This window comes from Oncorhynchus clarkii, chromosome 30 (genome assembly GCF_045791955.1).
Source record: "Oncorhynchus clarkii lewisi isolate Uvic-CL-2024 chromosome 30, UVic_Ocla_1.0, whole genome shotgun sequence".
NCBI lineage: Eukaryota > Metazoa > Chordata > Actinopteri > Salmoniformes > Salmonidae > Oncorhynchus > Oncorhynchus clarkii.
Window position 1 is genome coordinate 33209190 of NC_092176.1, and position 20169 is coordinate 33229358.

The window sequence follows — 20169 nt, forward strand, 5'->3', positions numbered from 1 at the left end:
AGCATTCCTATCAATTGATTTGAGCCAGTTGATCATTGTAGTATAATTTAAGAAAACTACTATACTACTAATTTGTAGAATTCTGTCTACAAAAAAAATATTTGTCTAGGGCCGATTCAGATTTAGGAAATTTGTATTACTTAAATCCATGTTAAGTCCAATTATCTCAAGTCTGAGTAGGGCCTATAGATAATTAAGACAGAGACAAAAAAAAAACACATCAGTCGGTTTAAATAAAAAAGTTTATTAACAATGTAAAATGACATACAGCTTTTTATTTCAGCTTTGACTACAGTACTGTACCTTCTCCATGCCCTACACATATATCACTATTACTAATAAGCAAGACCCATGCTGAGTCCCCACTACCCGCACAGACTGTGCCTTACAAAGGGAGACGTCACCTGCTTATGCCAACCAAGACTTCACCAATCTATCTCAACTTCGAAGATTTTCCAGAGCTCATCGATTGGAGAGTATGTGTATATACATACATAGAGTATGTCTAATGTCTTCATTTATAGATAGATATTGTATGTGCAAAGAAGTTTATATTTGTGTTAGTATTGTATAGTATATTCCTCCTTGAAGATGGAAAGTAAAAGTCAGGTACAGGTGTTTGGTTCATGGAAGACTAAATCAAGGTCAGTACAGGAAGTACAGGGTCAGCTAGAAATGGAAAACAGAGAACGAAACACACAACAGACGTAGTGCACAGACTTTCTCTGCTCTGGAAAAACAGCTCTATGCCTTTTATCTAGTAGTGTACATATACAGATCTGCTATCTTAATTTGACTAGTTTTTCACAGCGGGAAAATAATCCTGCAGCAACAGGTCATGTGAATTATTATGTGGATTATAATGAATGGACATTTTTTTGTAGGGGTTGATACATTTTACATTAGGGTAAGTCAAGTCTGACATTTTAAACTGGAAATTACAAACTTTAGAATACTTTAAATACACTACAAGTTTTCATTTCCTGCAGAGCAGGAAAATTATCTGTGACAACAGAGTGATCAAATGAAGGGCTTTATTCAATGCGTATCGCGGAAGTTCAGCTTTAAAGCGTGATTGAAAAGTCAAAGGCAATGTTAGCGAAGACTGCATTCACAGTAAACGCTGCGTATGTCAACTCAATCGGAAATTACCTTTACATTTAGATTGTGCTTCTTTAACGCTTCAGGGATACAGATTGAATGGAGCCCTAAAATAGCATACCTGTTTACTGCAAGTGTCTAACTTCAATGACCGGTCATATTGGAAAAGTATTGCAACACATGGCAAGTGTCGTACTTGCTAACATTGTTTTTGAAACAAACTTAAGGATCAAATTGTGTCCTACACACAATTCATTAATTCATCAATTCAGCTTTATGGAAGAAACTAAATGTTGACATTGTTTCAAATGGTCTCTCTCTCCCGAAAACCTTTGACAAACGAAAAGGTTGGACTTTTGTACCAAACGAAAAGGTTGGACTTCTGTACCAAACGAAAAGGTTGGACTTCTGTACCAAACAAAAAGGTTGGACTTCAGTACCAAACAAAAAGGTTGGACTTCTGTACCAAATGAAAAGAAAAGCAGTTGCAAAACATTTAAAATCTATGTTTTGACTATTGGTTTCATTACATTGCAATTACAATTTATCTTTGTATTACAAAATAAAATTATAAAATGGGGTAGCCTTTTCAACAAAGAGAGAACTGTATTGGATATTGGAAATGGCAGTAATATAGTGGTGGGAGACACAAGTGGTGAAGGATTGTGGTTAATGGTGTCTTTGTTGCAGCAGTAGCACTTTACGTGCAGTGTTGCCCATGACACATGACAAAATATTTAATTCTATGCTCTTTCCTTTATGGGGCACTGTTATGATAACTGTCAATATCTTATGACACCATGTCATAATGCAAATAAATATATTGGTCGTGACATGCAAATACTGTATGTCATTCCAGTTGACAAAGCTTTTATAACTTGTCTTTTGACACTTGAATTATGATGTGCATAGGACACTTTTATGGATGTGCCATGAACAACACTTCAACTTAAGCATTACCGTTCCTGCCTTCAACCCAGGAGGGCAGGCCCCTTAGCTGGTTACCAGGCAACAGAGCCCAAAGAACCGTCTCTTCCTCTGTCGGACCAGTGGGTAGGGAGTTAGGTTCAGCAAGCTGCTGTCATCTGGGTACAAACAGAGATAAGCCCATTACATGTCCAAACTAATCTCAAAGTAATTTTAACTGTGTATCTAACTCGCATAAGATCCAAGCATAGAAACCATGTGAGCGCCCCTGTGGAGGCCCTACCTTGGTTCTTCAGTGGTAAAGGCATCGCCTCCCTGAGTTTACTGAGAAGGTTCTTCATCTCTCTCATGTCCCTATGAAATCATATTTACGTTGTGTTCATGTGTGTTTTGCTAATGCACACAGAATTATAATAATAACACACACACACAGTGGGCCCACCTCTCAGTATTGTCTATGTCTGTGGTGACCAGACAGCAGAGCTGATGACAGTCCATGGGGGAGGAGGTGTCTTCTAGAATGGGGATGTCTGAGCTCTCATCCACCTTACCGTCAATCCTGGGAGGCCCACAGCAATCCTTCCCTGGAACACACACACACACACACACACACACACACACACACACACACACACACACACACACTATTAATAATAGTAGTGTAATAGTCATTACATGTTTTACACAATAAACAGTGAATTGCAGCTCAAAATAGCTCAGTTAGGATTGTTTTTGATCCCGTTAGGCTTCATGTCTCTGGCTATAATAGTGATTTCAGGTTATAACGCTGCTATGTCATTTTATGTCAGGCATTCCCTACCTTTCCTGTGGAGCTGCAGGGATCCCAGCAGACAGACAGACTTGAGCATCTCTGTGATGTACATCTCCAGACAGCACTGCAGCTGGATGAAGAGCCTGCAGATCTCTGGGTGAATCTCTCCGTCCTCAGGCCTGTGAGGGCAACACAAAAATGCCAGTCAACATCGAGATTACCCATGATATGGCATAATACTCTGTCTGCTTGCACAAAACTTTGCTTTACATCTACAATGTTCCTTTACCACAAGGATTACATAAAAGTCCTACACAATTAAAAACTATATGACATTTTTTCAATTTAAATAAGGTGACAGTTCAACAACAACAACGTCTGGGAAGCCATGTTGAGTTCCTAAGGTTCAGCCAAAACGACAGACCTGAGGGAACAGAGAGAGTATTTCCACCCATTCACACATAACATCAGTCCATTTTGTACATGAAGATTCAAAATTGCTTGGATTAAGCTTGGGAAATGTGGGGACGTAGTTATTTTTCTTGCTTTTTAGGCTTCTAAGGCCCATCACAGTCGAAATTATGTTTTTCCTGTGTTTTGTTTCATATTGTACAACAGCTGATGAAACTAACATTGTAAAAGTGTGGAAAATGTTGATCAGTGTTATTTCATTGATAGTTTCTGGTTTAAAATACAATCTACTCAGGACATTATAATCAGCAGGTGTTGCATGGGTGAAGTTTTGGTAACATCTCCAGGCAGTATAAATTGTAATAGACCAACAACCAAAAGAGTTCCAAACCTCTTTGTCAATAATCTCTCCCCATAGACCCCTCCCCTACTTTGGTATCCTTCCTCACCCCACTTAGACCACTCCCAGACAGTCCTAGCAAAACTCTTGGTTCAGAAAGATTTTTTGGCTAAAAAGCTATTTTGGTTTATTTTTGACCATTTTAATGGAAAACGATTACGGTAACGAACTGAATTGATTTGATATTGAGATTAAAAAAAAGCTGCATTGGACCTTTAAGTCTTTTTCACATGAGACTTCTCCAATCAAGCTGACTTTTTGTTCCAAAAGCCTTCTACTCCTCTCTGTAACTAGCATGGTCCCAGATCTGTTTGTGCCATCATGCCACTCCTTGCCACTCAGCACGAAAAGGAGTGGCAAGGAGTAGCATGATGGCGCAAAAAAACTGGTACCCAGACTAATCTGTAACTGCCGAGATAATGTTTTTGTGTGTTAATTGGATTTTTCATGCATTTAATGCTTCTTACATTTCTCACAAAAAGCACATTTGCTCTCTCAATCAGCTTTGTGTTTCCTGTCAGAGTGCTGCTAGCTGGCTAAAGTACTGCTGTCATCAATACCATCCTTCTGCTTATCGGATTTCCTCTGGCATATTGGAGAGGTCCGGCATCACTCAGACAGACAGACAAACAGACAGGCAATGGTGAGACTAGGGTTTTAGTTTGGGGGGGGGGGGGGGGGGGTTATAAAAAGGTAAAGTTTTATGGGGAGGGGTCCAGTCATGCTGTATGATTCATGCTAACACAGCCATCTTATCAGAGTGTCTCTGAGTGTGTCTCCATGTGTCTCTGAGCTCTGAGAGGGGCCCAGGCTGTCACAGGTGTGGCTCACTACCCCAGCCAAGATGCACATGCCCTGTCATGCGTGTGACACGCAATGAAAGATACACATTCTGAGATCTCTTAAAATACACTGCAAGAGGATTCATTATTAAATGGATAGGTTATAGCAAGGGCGAGTACAAACATCCACATTTAACCACACAATATTATCATATGGTAACAAAATGATGGGGACCTGAAGAGGCAATGCTTTATTTAGAGCTAGTTCATGCGCGTTAACATATAAATTGAGCCAGTTTGCTGTAGCAGGAATACAATCCTGCAGCAAAAGTAAATGTGAGTTATTATGTGGATTATAATTAATGAAACAAAATGTAGGGGTTCATTCAGTACATTTTCCGTATGGGAAAATCAAGTCTGAAATTTAAAAGTGGAAATTACAAACTTCAGAAGCCTTAAACCTCAAATACACTACAAGTTTATTTGATCACTTTGTCTTACTTCCCCTGCGATAGAGTGATCAAAATCAAATTAAGATCTTACACCTGTAGGAAGACTAGAAACCTTCCACAGAGATCTATGTATAAGAGAAGTAGGAACTATATAACGGGTACTGAAAAGATCTGAAAAGCTGGTCAATAATCTGTAATGTTAACAAGTCATGTTGTTAGCAGCAGGTTTACCAAGTAAAATTAAAGCTAAATCCTCCAAAGAGGTAATACTGCTTTCTCTCAAAAATGTCCTTGGTCTGGCACTGCCCCAAAATCCACAGACCAACTCCATTACTGTCTGAATCAACTCCAAGCTCAGTGGAACTCTTCTGCAATACTGTAGCCAAATGTCCAACTCCCAAGCAGCAGGTTTAAGTATAGCAGGTCAGTATCACACTCAGAGACTAGGATAGCCCACTAAACTGTAGAAGTGCATGATCTCAAATGCTCTCACCAGTCTCTCTCTCTCTCTCTCCCTCTCTCTCTCTCTCTCTCCCTCTCTCTCTCTCTCTCTCTCTCTCTCTCTCTCTCTCTCTCCTCTCTCTCTCCCTCTCTCTCTCTCTCTCTCTCTCTCTCTCTCTCTCTCTCTCTGTAGCCTATTACTCTAGGTTTCTCTGTTATTATCCTTCATCCTTCATAAGAAGACAGAAAAAGACATGCAAATTACAACCCTGTGCAGACCAAGATTTCAATGCTCAAACAAGCCACTCTAGACTGAAACCTAAGTTACATTTCCAAAAGGAGGTCTTTATAGAAGCCTGTGGCCCATGTCTGTGAAATTGCCCCAACGCTGTCTTTCAGCACCAAGGACAGCGACCGCTACTTACCCTGAAATGACTGACAGGCTCTGGTTTGCGGCTCTCGCCATCTCACAGCCTTTAGTTCGGGTCTTGTGCATCTCGGCCCGTAACGACGGGCAGTCGACAGAGATCTCGCCAATGGAGATGACCAGCTCACGATACAGCGCCACAAGCGTGTTAAACTCCTGCACAATCTGAGAAATAAAAAGGAAACCAAAATGATCAGGACCTAGAATTTCCTCTGTCGCGAGCCCCAGCGAGACCTTGCAATGTTCTTCCATATAGGTTAACTAATGCGGGCTAATTGCAAACATATGTGCCTTTCTGATGGGGAATTGTTAGAATTTCACAAGCAGACACATTTGCAATATAGGCCACCTTGTGACAGCAGTTGCCAGAACAACGTAGGTTATCAGATATATTGTCATCTTATATTCACAAGTAGACTGTCAATTTAGCAGCTTTAGTTTTTTTCATTGGTGCCACAATTAATATTTCGGCACTGCAAGTTCAAAAACTAGGCTACCCTAGCCATTCAGCACCATCCTGCTTATGGACATCAACCATATTTCAGTCGATCGTTTCTCTATACTAGAGCTTGAATAAATTGACTGCCATTTCCAAAAAAACATTGATCCCTTGACAGGGGTATTAGGCTATTCTAACCTCCAAGATACAAAATATAGGCTAATCAATATTGATACCTAAAAACATTACGATATGCATAGGATATGAAATGACACCTAGAATGTCTATTTTAAAACGAATCAATTAGTCATAGACGACAACCCCGTATGATAAATTCGGCTATGTGCATCGAATTAGAGCATAGGATCCTTAGGATGGGACAACGCTCGAGACTCAGACACGTTCTGCTGTTCTTCCCGTGATGAGACTTAGTGACGTTTACTGATGTATGTGAGGGAAGAGAATGTATTATGGACGTTTCTGCCAGCACCTGTCAAATCAGTGGCCGTCTTCGTCCATCAAACAGAGCCCGTTAGACAACTTTGTAATGTGGGCGATACTGGAGATCACACCAAATCACCGTCAGCCAGGCTTTCATCACTTGATGCTCCAAAATGCAAATCGCACTATCGCAATCAGTGACAAAGAAGGGGTATAAAAACATGAGCAGGTCAAATTGTCGTCTCTGCAACAACAGCAACCCAAATGTATATAATTTCCCCGACACAATACATAGAAAGGTGGAGGGGGGGGGTTCAGTTTGTTACCGTTTAAACAGCCAACATCAGTGCAAATTGATGAAATTAGTTAAAGAAAGAAAGAAAGAAAGAAAGGGTGAATGAATACACGACTAGCTGCATCATTTCCTGCAGAGGAAATACGCACTGTGGGCTACATGTCACAAGTTCCATACCCACCATTCTGCAGTCCGCCACGGCGCGCTGGGCTTTGCGGGTGCTCTCCGTGCTCTCCCTCCTCTCCGGGTCTCGGTAGGGAGCCTTGCCGATCTGGAAGATGTTCCCGGCGGATCTGGGGCGGTTCTTGCGCCCATTCGGTGCAGAACTCATGCATACACATCCACTAATAAAACAGCTCTAATACAGAACGTTGTTAATCTACGTCCCCCTAAACTCCACCACCACCTATTGGCCGATATCCTGTTCTTTCTATCGTTTGTGGTGTCGAAACCTCTCCAGTAGGATATATCCTAAAACGGATAGGATATATAGTTAATCTGTGGTGTGTTGCTGCTCTCTCTCTCTCTCTCTCTCTCTCTCTCTCTCTCTCTCTCTCTCTCTCTCTCTCTCTCTCTCTCTCTACCGTCTAAGAAGAAGAATATATTTTTGCAGGCTGCCGTCAGAGCGCAGAAGTACCGGATGAGCGCCTACGACTCCTCTCCGCATTGCCTCGACTGCAAAGGGGGCGCGAGTCACCTTCACTCCAGCAGTCCAACTGATGGTATACGGTAACCGTAGCCTATACACACACGCGACCCGGGGTCCAACAAGCTGAGGCGTCCTTCCTCGCGCACCGCAGCTGTGATGGTCCGTAGAAAGCAATCACTGGTATTCGCAAAATGCAACCATTTCTTATAATTGTGCGTTTCCATTAAACACGGAGAATACGGCTTGAGGAGGGTCTTCGGCAATGTAGCTATGCAAACATTCCCTTTTGGAAAAGCAAAAATGTTGCGAAACGTCCAAATAAAGAAAGCTATGTAACTTCAGGCAATGATAACACTTGCTTCATCACTAGGCCTAATAGAAACAGAGAGGAAAGCAATTCCTGGTTGCCAAGATGCTGAATTTGTTCCCAAGGTCTTTTTCTTCGAGTGTCTTCAGCCGAGTGTATCTAACCTTGCCTTGGTGAGGCAGGAGACAAGCAGTTGCTACAGGCCTGACGTGGCTGGCAACACTGCACACCCATAGGACAGGAATACTAATAGGACCCAGCAAACCAGAGCCTAGACTCGGGTAAAATTCTCATTAAATGTATTCTCATTAAATAGCCTAGGCATTGCCTAGTCTAGCACTGCCATAGGAAATGGTTACACTATGAAACAATTCATTATATTTGCAAAAATTCGTCAAAGGTATTAGATAAAATTGCAGTGTCCACAGTGCTACAATACCGCTTGGACGTGGAGCTGTCCAGTTGCTGAAATCCCACGCACAGTTTTTCGTAGGATAATTAGTCGGTTCTAATTTCTTATGAAACATATAATTAAACACATTTAAACAAGACTGGCAATAGCCTAAACCTTTGCAATTTTGCAATATTGGATTACCTAGGCCTGCGGTAGCCCTTTCCTGCGGTCAATGACCAAAAGCGCCTATTTGGCCTCATGGGTGGAATGTTATTAATATATTTCATAATTTCATAATTAATAATATTTTTAAAAATTACTTCGAAAATCCGGTGTTTCTATGTCAAAGAGTTTTGTTATATTTCAGTCACCTGTGATGTATTTGAAATGTAATATTGGGATGCAAACTCAAAATGTAATACTTTTCAACTCTATATCTGACGTGGTACCAGTCTTCTTTTTTAAGCCAATAACCATGTGTGTGAGGTGTATACTTTTGTTTCGAAGTAGATTTGTTTAAGACTACCAATAATGACTCTATGTGACCCTTATTTAGCCCACTGCAGTAATTAACCAAATGGTAGAAATGCCCTAGGTTAGTTGTTCATTGCGTTCGTGCTCTCCTCTTCAGGGTGCGCGACCGTTTATCTCCAAGGAGATACGTTCGAGTTCGCATAACTGTGTCATCTGAGCAAAAAGGAGAAAGAGCAAGTTCTGCAACAATCACTAAAAGTAGCCTAATAAAACATGGATGAACATCTTTTAAGTTTGGAAACAAATGTGACTTGTAACAAACCAGAAGTAGTTCTCACTATTTTACACTTCAATGATGTGTACGAAATAGAAGCAAGACCAGAAGAACCCGTTGGCGGTGCTGCAAGGTAAAGTTTAGCTAATCCTAGCAAGCTAACGTTAGTTAGCGAGTCTCGAAAGGAAATGTAGGCTTAACATGAACTTTAACATCAGTTGCCTTGATCCAGCCTTGTTGAAACTTCACTTTGTCTAGCTTTGGGCAATCTAACTAGTCTTGTATAGGATACATTAGAATTTCACAAAACGAAATGTTGGCTATGGTTTTCTCCCCCCAGGTTTGCCACTGCTCTAAAAGTATTCCAGTCGCTGAATCCTTTAGTAGTTTTCAGTGGTGACTGTTTGAGCCCTTCTTTGCTAAGCACAGTCACCAAGGGAAAGCACATGGTAGATGTTCTAAATAAATTAGGAGTCCATTGTGCGGTGTATGGTAAGTGTGTCTCTCCAACCATGCATTACTATTTCATTGTATACACACAAATGATCCAGAGAACATCCATTTATCCAAGTGCAAAACACATAGAGAACTCTCTTTTATGACCTTCTCTTTCTCTCTCTCTTTCTCTTTCTCTCTCTCTCTCTCTCTCTCTCACACACACACACACACACACACACACACACACACACACACACACACACACACACACACACACACACACACACACACACACACACACACACACACACACACAAAACTTTATACTTTATGTATTTTCATTGTCCTCTTCTAAGGAAATCATGAGTTTGATTTCGGCGTGGACCACTTGGAAGAGCAGACCAAAAATATGACCTTCCCTTGGTTCCTCAGCAATGTGTACGACAGGTCAGTTTCACCTTGCAATACTATATGATGGTGGGTTAACACAGTTCTGAGCACTGTACTTCTCAATTTTCAATACATCTTCTGTTGTACCTGAAGGACTATTGGTTTGCAGGACAATGCGAAGCAACACTACTTTTGTTCTATGTTGTTTTGCTTCTCGTGTATTATTTCAATGTGAACAAACACATTCAAATTGTTCTCTCAAAGGTTCACCCATGAAACGCTGGGCCATGGCATGGTCAGCAGCATCCTGGAGTGGAACAGCCTAAAGATCGGTGTCATGGGCCTGGTAGAGGAGGACTGGCTGGATACCCTGGGCACTGTGGACAAGAACAACATCCACTACACAGACTATGTGGAGACAGCTGATCACCTTTCTGCTGAGCTGAGGGACAAAGGGGCTGACCTGGTCATCGCAGTCACACACATGAGGTGGCGTAATGACATCAGGCTAGCATCCGAGTCCAACGGTGTGGACCTCATCCTGGGAGGACATGACCATGAGTACGGGGTTCTGGAGGTCAATGGGATTCTGATCGTAAAGAGTGGCTCAGAGTTCAGGTACCTGTCAAAGATTGACGTTGTGAAGGACCAGGATGGGACGTTCAAGTACACCTGTGAAAAGAGAGCTACAATGAGAGACCTTGAGGAAGATGCGGAAATCAAACAGATTGTGAAAGGATACACTGATAATATGCAGGTGAGTATTATCTTACAGCTTGATCAGCCACACAGCCTAGTGTGTGTTTGTTTTAGTAGCCAGCCCAAATGCCACTAAGATGATGTTTTATGAATTTATGTCACTCTGTCTCAGCATATGCTTGGAGAGGTCCTGTGCCACACAGACGTGACCTTGGATGGACGCTGCGCCACCGTGAGACGAGCAGAGTGCAACCTGGGTAATCTGATCACCAACGCCATGCTGGAGGCCACTCATGCGGAAGCAGCGATTTTAAACTCAGGTTATTACTCCTTCCATTCATTTTTTGTTCCAGTCATAAGCATAGTTTAGGTTTATTTATTAAATATTGCCTCCATATTTGATTTCAGAATTAAAAAAAAAATTGTGCAGAGTTGTTCAATTCTGAAAAAGTTTGGCACCCAGGTCTGTCTGTTGAATCATGATTCTGTCCATGTATAGGTACTCTGCGATCTGACCGCTTGCACCCGGCTGGTCCCCTGACCATGCATGACCTGCTGCAGATCTTGCCACTAAAGGACCCAGTGCTGGTGGTGGAGGCCACTGGGCAGCAGCTCTACGAAGGCCTGGAGAACGGGGTCAGCATCTACCCTGATTTAGATGGAAGGTACCGCACTGGAACACACTGAAAAGGCACCAAAACCACATTATGAGTGAACTGGTTTTATTGTAGTTACTGCTTTATACTCACAGGAAAAGCAATCACAATAGTTTTTGACACAATATGTATTTTTCCAGATTTCCCCAGGTTTCAGGGATTCAGTTTGGCTTTAATCCCAATGGAAAACCTGGACACAGAGTCATCGCTAAGACAGTGAAGGTTCAAGGCAAGAGTCTAGATAGAGACAGAAAATATGCGGTGGCCATGAAAGAATTCTTAACTAAGGTAGGGTATAGTCTTCAGCTTCATATTAGCCACAGCTACTGGAATAGTGTTGTACATTTTCCCTACATTATATACAACAAATAAAGTCATCCATTAGTTAGCAGCGGAGGATGCAGTGTTTTTAAGTGGACAGGTAAAACTGTCTCCTCACAGCAGTATAGCAAGTAGCCATGTTGGCATCAGAGCGAAATACACATTGACAATATCCTCCTTTATATCCTCTCTTGTTTTTTGCTCAGGGCAAAGATGGCTACACTATGTTCAGTAGCTGTCCTCATAGGCACGACATAGAGAATGCTCAGATCCTGTCGACCATCCTCATCAACCACTTTGAGTCTGGCCAGATCGTCAGAGGCACGAAGAGGTGCATGTCTGGCCACAGGATGGGCCTCATCAAGGTGTCCAGCAGCCCCTCTGTGTCTGGTGAGCACAGCTGCCTCATTCATTCGTTAATTCATTCAGATAAGGCATCTCTTATTCAATATGTCCTGCTTTTCATTGTTGTGCTGATCACATCTGTGAATGACAGCTAACCTGGAGTGTGTATTGATGGTGTTTCTGCAGCCATTGAAAGTACCAAGAGTGAGAATCTGGGGGGAGAGGAGGTGGGAGTGGCTGTGGTGCCTGGAGTGGAGGGCAGGATATTCCATGTCTACCCTGAGCGCCAATCAGAAACAGAAGGCTAACAGTGGGTAGGGCTGTTCCTCATCAGAGAATTTCACAGAGCAACTCAGCCATGACTCCATAGTCACAGTGTAAGCCAGGGGAAATTACATCAAGTTTCACATCTCTCATCTGCCTCTTGCTTTTTATCAGCCTTCTAAACAGGCGGACTGTCAATGAACGCTCAGACAGCAACATGAGATGAAGTAATCCATTACTTGTAGTACTGTTGAAGCAATCCATTACATGTAGTACTGTTGAAGTAATCCATTACTTGTAGTACTGTTGAAGTAATCCATTACTTGTAGTACTGTTGAAGTAATCCATTACTTGTAGTACTGTTGAAGTAATCCATTACTTGTAGTACTGTTGAAGAAATCCATTACTCGTAGTACTGTTGAAGTAATCCATTACTTGTAGTACTGTTGAAGTAATCCATTACTTGTAGTACTGTTGAAGCAATCCATTACTTGTAGTACTGTTGAAGTAATCCATTACTTGTAGTACTGTTGAAGCAATCCATTACTTGTAGTACTGTTGAAGTAATCCATTACTTGTAGTACTGTTGAAGCAATCCATTACTCGTAGTACTGTTGAAGTAATCCATTACTTGTAGTACTGTTGAAGTAATCCATTACTTGTAGTACTGTTGAAGCAATCCATTACTTGTAGTACTGTTGAAGTAATCCATTACTTGTAGTACTGTTGAAGCAATCCAGCAGCAAGCAGTCCTTGAAATTGTAAATACAATTTTTTGACATGACTCAAAATTATACCACATTTTTCCCCTTGTCAATACAGTTGAATATTGACAACTAATATATTACAGAAAATTTATTTATTTTGAATGATCATTTTGTGGCATATATGTTGGCAATGTATAAGGATTTGAACGGAGAAGGAGGAGCAATAGTGTACATGTGTTCATGACAACATTATAGTAAAAAGGAAATGAATTGAAGAAAACTCACTACTGTGTTTTTGTAATAAAACCACCCATGACTTCCTTTTAAAAGAGATAGTCTCAGTCAATGTGCAAGGCCATTCTTCTTCATAGCAAATGACATCTTGACAACATCACAGTGTTGGGTGAATGAATCAGTGATTCCCTGCTTCTACCGTTGAAAGAACCCAGCTGTAACGGATGATAATGTGGCGTATTATATGGCCTATACTGTTTGGGGACTTTCTGGTCATGCTCCAAGGCTTGACATCATTTCTTTTTGCCACTTGTCCCCAGGACAAGTAGGACGGAAGTTTTATTTGTCCGAAAGCTTAAAGGGACTTGTCCAAAAATAAAAATACATCTGTAACACCATATTAAGTGTTTATAAATAAAAATAATTCCATCAACATTTCTATGGTGGTATTTTGGCTAGGCTACTTTGAAACAAGGTAAGACGTACTTACATAAAATGTCCAGGTTTTAAACAATCAAGTTTATGGTTAAGTAGTTTCAAAATGCTGACCATCTCTGCTCAGATTCAAGGTGGGTGATGTGCAACAGGCACTGTCCTTCACGCTCTGGTTTGGTGACCATTTGATCTGAAGGAACCGTGCCTCAAGTCTGTCCACAGAATCAAGCCTTTAGCTGCTCTGGCAGCTCCGGAGTTAAGGGCGACTCTGGCAGCACAGGAGTGAAGGGCGGCTCTGGCAGCTCCAGAGTTAAGGGCGACTCTGGCAGCACAGGAGTGAAGGGCGGCTCTGGCAGCGCCGGAGTGAAGGGCGACTCTGGCAGCCCTGACTGACGGGCGGCTCTGGCAGCTCCTGACTGACGGGCGACTCTAAGGTCAGGATGTGACAGTGTAGCTCAATTGGTAGAGCTTAGCGCTTGTAACGCCAGGGTTATGGGTTCAATTTAAAATGTATGCACTCAGTCGCTCTGGATAACAGCATCTACTAAAATGTAAAAATGTAGATAGTTAGTTGAAATGTTACTGATAGTCTGTAGATAGTCTGTAGAGAATCTTCAGATGGACTATCCAAATAAATCTGCATGTACGTTAATCAAGTACACAGTAAGTGATAAATAATAATGATGTAATCATTGCATATTGGTAATAAATAAATACATTACCATGTGGTTATCTTATTGGTCATCTCTATTTAGATATTACATTTTATTTCCGACTGAAAAATAAAGTATAACCATTATGTTTTCTCATTCATGTCTATAGAGAGATAACAACACTCACCTCCGAAAATACGGATTCGTTTCCTGCAGCTCTGGAGCGGCCATTTTGCACAGCTTGCCTTCTGGAAAGTCTGTTTCGGTGGGAGGTATATCCTTGCTGTGTGGTGCTGTGTGGTTCAGCTCTGCAACACATAGAAACAGAACAAGGACCTTCCTTGTTAACTATCTGATAATCTTAGTAGCAAACACTATTACAGTTTATCTCTAACTATTTGGGTATATTCTGGTTAGACATTTGCACTTTTTTATTAATGTTTTATACATACAGGAGTCAACATTTATTTGGAGGCAAAATAAGTGTTTGATTTGAAGTAGTTCAAGGTGCTCTGTCTCCCTCTGTCTCTCCCCTCAGACAGCTACAGTTGTCCCCATTGTGACCTTGGCCTGGATAATCAGCAAAATAATCTAATCTAAAAACCATGCTGTCCAATCATCGTCAAGCACCCTTAATGGGTTTGAGGTTCTCACCAGTACAGCCTCTCTGCTTTCTGTGGCGTTAGCCCTCAGCACACAAATCACCTGCATTCAATCACCTAACACAATGCATCTGTAATCAGTGTATGACAACTAATAGTTTATATTTCTGACTCATGTTAACATAGGTAGGGCAAAGGAAGCAAGCAAGGCCCAGTCTACATAAGCTTAGCTGTGGCAGGTTTAACCCATTTTGAAATCTGCCTTTATTCAGTCCATAGCCCTCCATCATATTAATGTGTTGTAAACAGAAAGCCCAGTTTAATTTTCTCTCATTGGTCTGAATGACTCATCTGGTCAGTGCTAGACCCAAGGTGTGTAAAACTCCCTAGAGGAATCTCTGCAGGAGGGTAGTGAAGCAATGCCCAGAGTAATAACTGCATGATAAACAACACAGATAGTAACAGCTCACTAATTCCCCATGACCACACAAGCAAGTTTGTTTTAATCTGTTCATCATCTATACATCATGAATTGTCATAAATGCAGTATCAGTTTTCCAAAAGTGAATAGCATGACAAGACATTTCATTTCGTGGACAGTGATAACTGTGGCTTGTCTTTGAGTACAGTAGAACAGTATGTTCCAATTCTCTACAATGATTTCCTTTCCTTATCTTTGTCCCTTTGTGATCAATGACAGATGGAAGTACTGGATGGTTCCTGGCCTATTCTTAGGCATATGACACAGAGTAGAAGTAGTGGAATGACAGGTAGGCAGACTGGTACCCAGGCTAGATGGCAGGGCCGTGCACAGACCTTTCAGGCGGCAGTTGGAATGACAGCTAAACAGACTGGCACCCAGGCTAGATGGCAGGGCCGTGCACAGACCTTTCAGGTGGCAGTTGGAATGACAGCTAGACAGACTGGTACCCAGGCTAGATGGCAGGGCCGTGCACAGACCTTTCACGTGGCAGTTGGAATGACAGCTAAACAGACTGGTACCCAGGCTAGATGGCAGGGCCGTGCACAGACCTTTCAGGTGGCTGGTGGAATGATAGCTAAACAGACTGGTACCCAGGCTAGATGGCAGGGCCGTGCACAGACCTTTCACGTGGCAGTTGGAATGACAGCTAAACAGACTGGTACCCAGGCTAGATGGCAGGGCCGTGCACAGACCTTTCAGGTGGCTGGTGGAATGATAGCTAAACAGACTGGTACCCAGGCTAGATGGCAGGGCCGTGCACAGACCTTTCAGGTGGCTGGTGGAATGAAAGCTAAACAGACTGGTACCCAGGCTAGATGGCAGGGCTGTGCACAGACCTTTCAGGTGGCAGGCGCTTTAAATGAAAAAAGGGCACCACCCCCTTTCTTGAATTTTTTGTAACTATCACAACATACTAACTGCCTCTGCAGTGAACATTTTGACATTTTTGATCAAAAGACTATTTCTGCAACAACACCCTCACTCATCATAAATTGTAAGCAGCTACCCACTGGGCACAGAAGTCAATGCATTGTCTAGTCCACGTTGGTTCAATGTGGATGTGGAAACAACATTGATTCAACCAGCATGCGTCCAGCGGGTAATTAGAGTGCATTCTAAAGACATGATTGACATGGGGAACAGAGGCTAGTGTGTCAGCTGATCATTGATGTTGATGATTGATGTAAATCTGCTAGTTAGCTAGCTCACTGATTGTGATTTATCTTAAATGTTCTTAAAAAATAACTTCATAAGATAGCCTGATATTTCTAATCTTCTAACTCATGATACAGTATGGGGCTGGCTGGCTAGTGGCATGTGTGTATATTTTAGTACACGGTGGTCAGCTAGAGTCTCGACTACCTGTGTTCAGTGCTAAATTTGTAAATCGGGAGGCGCTGGAGCAAAAAGTGAGCATGAGAGGGGGGTGACCTGGGGAGCTCTGAGGTACAGATACAAAGTATTCCCCTCTATAATAAGGCATTGCATGCATATAATCACATTTGCATAGTGGTATAGAGCAGTAGAGTAGAGTCGCTTACAGAACCTGGATACAAAAACTTGTCCTTTTAAAAACACATTTCATGCAATTCTAGGTCATTTTACTGTATATGACAAGAGACGTTGACAGAATCTTTTCATGCCGCACAAATAATTGAACGGACAGGCGTCTTTGACACGGCCAAACTGAGAATCAGAGAGAAATAAAAGCAACCACGTTGTGAATCGATCAATAGCCCCAGCTTAGTTCTGTGGAGACACACACATTGTACAAGACTAAAAAATTATAGTACTAAATAAAAGTGTTCCAGTTTCACTGACTGCAGCCGATGCCCTTGTGATAAAAAGCCTATCTCTCTTGTTTTATGTTGAAAAGCAATGTTCTCTCAATAGGGCCATTTGGAAGTAGATAAAATATTTTGGTAGCCTACAGCAGTCAGATTAGAGTCTTCTCTTTTCAGCAGGAGCCATTTGTTTTCCAGACTGGGTTTTTCCGAGATTGTATTTTAAATATTGCGAAAGGTGTATTTTGTCTGCATGCTGTTCACTGACCGATTTGCCGTGTATTCCCGACTGCAGGCTATTCCCGTGTTATTGGGCTACAATAACACAGCTAGGCAATTTCTTAAAGGACGCTACTGATCCTCTGTGGCTAAATTATAGGCCTTCTCCTGGTGTAGTATTCTGAATGATTTAATGCATTTCTGAACAGACAGCAGTAATTCTATAACTTTGGCAAATGTATTTAAATCAGGGATGGACAATTTTGATGGGGGTTGGGGGCCACAGAAAAAAAACAGAACTTATACATATTGCCATGGGGCAGAGAGAAGATTTAGCAATTTTATAACTCATTTGATGCAATTCTACTAATTTTGCCATGGGCTGTAGAGAAACATTTGCAGTTTTACAGCAAATTTCCTGCAATTGCACACATTGTGCGGAGGCAAATGTTTGCAGTTTATAACTGATTATCAAGGGGCCCTACCCCGGTCGGTAATTCAACCATGCTTGCTACAAGTTTAGATAGTTGGCCACTAGACTAATTTATAGAACAAAAAAAAGAACACAAGGGTTGCATGAGGTTTGTATCATTGTATCATTGTATCATTATCATTATTTCAAAAGGACAGGATAAAAAAAGATCAACAGATAACCAGTTGGACAGAAAACTCTAGGACAGAAAATGGTCCATTGTGTATTTCCGTTTGCAGAATATTTACATAAAGCCTTTAATAAAAGAAAAATGGCTACCTATAACTAAATAGTACAAATATTGATCTTCTATGTGGTTAATGGTGTGTGTATATAGAATGTGTATAGGCTTGTTTCCCATATGAATCGTTTCTTTGTGTCAGACTGGGTTCAAGTGACATCTGTTTCTATTTTTTTCTTCTGTATTTATTTGTCTGTTTATGGTATGTATGTATGTACAGTTGAAGTCGGAAGTTTACATACACATTAGCCAAATACATTTAAACTCAGTTTTTCACAATTCCTGACATTTAATCCTAGTAAATATTCCCTGTCTTAGGTCAGTTAGGATCACCACTTTATTTTCAGAATGTGAAATGTCAGAATAAAAGTACAGAGAATGGTTTATTTCAGCTTTTATTTCTTTCATCACATTCCCAGTGGGTCAGAAGTTTACATAAATTCAATTAATATTTGGTAGAATTGCTTTTAAATTGTTTAACGTGGGTCAAACGTCAATATATCCACATAATTCTGCCATCTATTTTGTGAAGTGCACCAGCCACTCCTGCAGCAAAGCACCCCCACAACATGATGCTGCCATCCTCGTGCTTCACGGTTGGGATGCTGTTCTTTGGCTTGCAAGCCGGGAGGCTTTTTTCCTCCAAACATAATGATGGTCATTATGGCCAAACAGTTCTATTTTTGTTTCATCAGACCAGAGGACATTTCTCCAAAAAGTACTATCTTTGTCCCCATGTGCAGATGCAAACCGTAGTCTGGCTTTTTTATGGCGTTTTTTATGGCTTGGTAACTTCAAGCGTTTGGAAATTGCTCCCAAGGATGAACCAGACTTGTGGAGGTCTACAATTTTTTTCTGAGGTCTTGGCTGATTTCTTTTGATTTTCCATTGATGGCAAGCAAAGAGGAACTGAGTTTGAAGGTAGGCCTTGAAATGTATGTATGTATGTATGTGTATATATGCAGTATGTATGTATGTATGTATGTATGTATGTATGTATGTATGTATGTATGTGTATATATGCAGTGTATATTATTTTACTGCTCTAGGGATATAATTGTTGTTTGGATAACCTTATTGACTATTATGTATTGATGTTTTTTTTTGTGATGCGCACTGCACTGCAGAGAACGCCGGAAGATGAATTATCATTGAATTACCATAGTGAATTATTGTAATGTTTGTTAATGTGTCAATTAATCCCATAAGGGATGGGTTACCAACTGGCGGTTTGACACGAAAGAAAAATGTATTCATTAATTCAACAACAAAAAATAATTAATTCATTCGGTGTAATAACATAACACAACCCATCCAAGATCAAGGTTAAGTTCAAGGTCAGGTCTTAATAGGGGTAGTGGCAGTCCTTTGACAAGAATATTCCAATAGATGCTGATGAGTAGTACTCCTGAAGACTGAGAGAAACACCTTGCCATGTTAATAATATATCCTTTGACCTCTAAACTTGTAAAAAAGGATTCCAAGGGGGTTCGTTCTTCAGCTGTCCCCATAGAAGAACCCTTTTTGGTTCCAGGTAGAGCACTTCATTTGTGTCATTTGTCTATAATGTGTTCTATTCCCCTGATATTCTATTTCATGAAGCTCTATTTGATGTGTGGACAGGTGTACCGGTGCAGACCTGATTAAGGTGGGTGAGTTGAGAGTTTGGTAGATATGAAATACAATGGTGAAATCAGGTAACCAGTGAAGTAAGTCACTGTTTGAAGCAATGCTAGGCCTATATTATCGTATAATTCCAATGTAGTCTTCTGACAAAATGAATGTCAGTTAGTCAAGAATTTAGTTGCTACTGCATATCACAAGTTTATACAGTAGCATACTGATGAATCAAAGCTTTTTAATAGAGAATTGCGTTGAATCAGTTTGCAGAAGGGGAATAATCCTGCAGCAACTGCAAATGTGAATTATTATGTGAAATATAATGAATGGATCATTTTTGGGGGATATTGAATTTGGCCTTTACTACTATAGCCCATAGAAACTCAATGAATAACACATTTATAAATGGCAAAAAAGACAGTGAAAAAATTAATGAGGAATGAGGTTTGGAAGTGTCTGTCCTATATCTAGAAGATATACGAAAGCTATGTATATATATATATATATATATATATATATATATATATATATATATATAGTGGGGAGAACAAGTATTTGATACACTGCCGATTTTGCAGATTTTCCAACTTACAAAGCATATAGAGGTCTGTATTTTTTT

The 20169-nt window shown here is 40.9% G+C and overlaps 2 protein-coding genes across 2 annotated transcripts; one reads left to right on the plus strand and one right to left on the minus strand.

The window, feature by feature from the left end:
* Nucleotides 1-228: 228 nt before the first annotated feature.
* Nucleotides 229-7419, minus strand: LOC139389749 (regulator of G-protein signaling 7-binding protein A-like). Its single transcript, XM_071136680.1, has 6 exons — nt 7070-7419; nt 5712-5878; nt 2849-2979; nt 2471-2612; nt 2312-2382; nt 229-2186 (listed from the first exon to the last, which is right to left on the minus strand). Exons 1-6 carry the CDS (start codon nt 7217-7219, stop codon nt 2095-2097), a joined length of 753 nt encoding a protein of 250 aa, XP_070992781.1. The 5' UTR covers nt 7220-7419; the 3' UTR covers nt 229-2094.
* A 109-nt stretch (nt 7420-7528) lies between these two features.
* Nucleotides 7529-12143, plus strand: LOC139389528 (trifunctional nucleotide phosphoesterase protein YfkN-like). Its single transcript, XM_071136348.1, has 8 exons — nt 7529-7610; nt 9781-9871; nt 10079-10571; nt 10686-10833; nt 11013-11178; nt 11310-11457; nt 11697-11880; nt 12022-12143. The coding sequence occupies exons 1-8, from the start codon at nt 7529-7531 to the stop codon at nt 12141-12143; spliced, it is 1434 nt and encodes a 477-aa protein (XP_070992449.1).
* Nucleotides 12144-20169: the final 8026 nt, after the last annotated feature.

Bases quoted from the DNA above. Each gene is read 5' to 3' on its own strand.
- LOC139389749 (XM_071136680.1), bottom strand. From the start codon at position 7,219: ATGAGTTCTGCACCGAATGGGCGCAAGAACCGCCCCAGATCCGCCGGG. The intron at 5,879-7,069 runs GTGGGTATGGAA...TTTATTTCTCAG, and splicing joins CCGTGGCGGACTGCAGAATG to ATTGTGCAGGAGTTTAACAC. The intron at 2,187-2,311 runs GTAGGGCCTCCA...GTTTGTACCCAG, and splicing joins TTTACCACTGAAGAACCAAG to ATGACAGCAGCTTGCTGAAC.
- LOC139389528 (XM_071136348.1), top strand. From the start codon at position 7,529: ATGAGCGCCTACGACTCCTCTCCGCATTGCCTCGACTGCAAAGGGGGC. The intron at 9,872-10,078 runs GTCAGTTTCACC...GTTCTCTCAAAG, and splicing joins CTCAGCAATGTGTACGACAG to GTTCACCCATGAAACGCTGG. The intron at 10,572-10,685 runs GTGAGTATTATC...ACTCTGTCTCAG, and splicing joins GATACACTGATAATATGCAG to CATATGCTTGGAGAGGTCCT.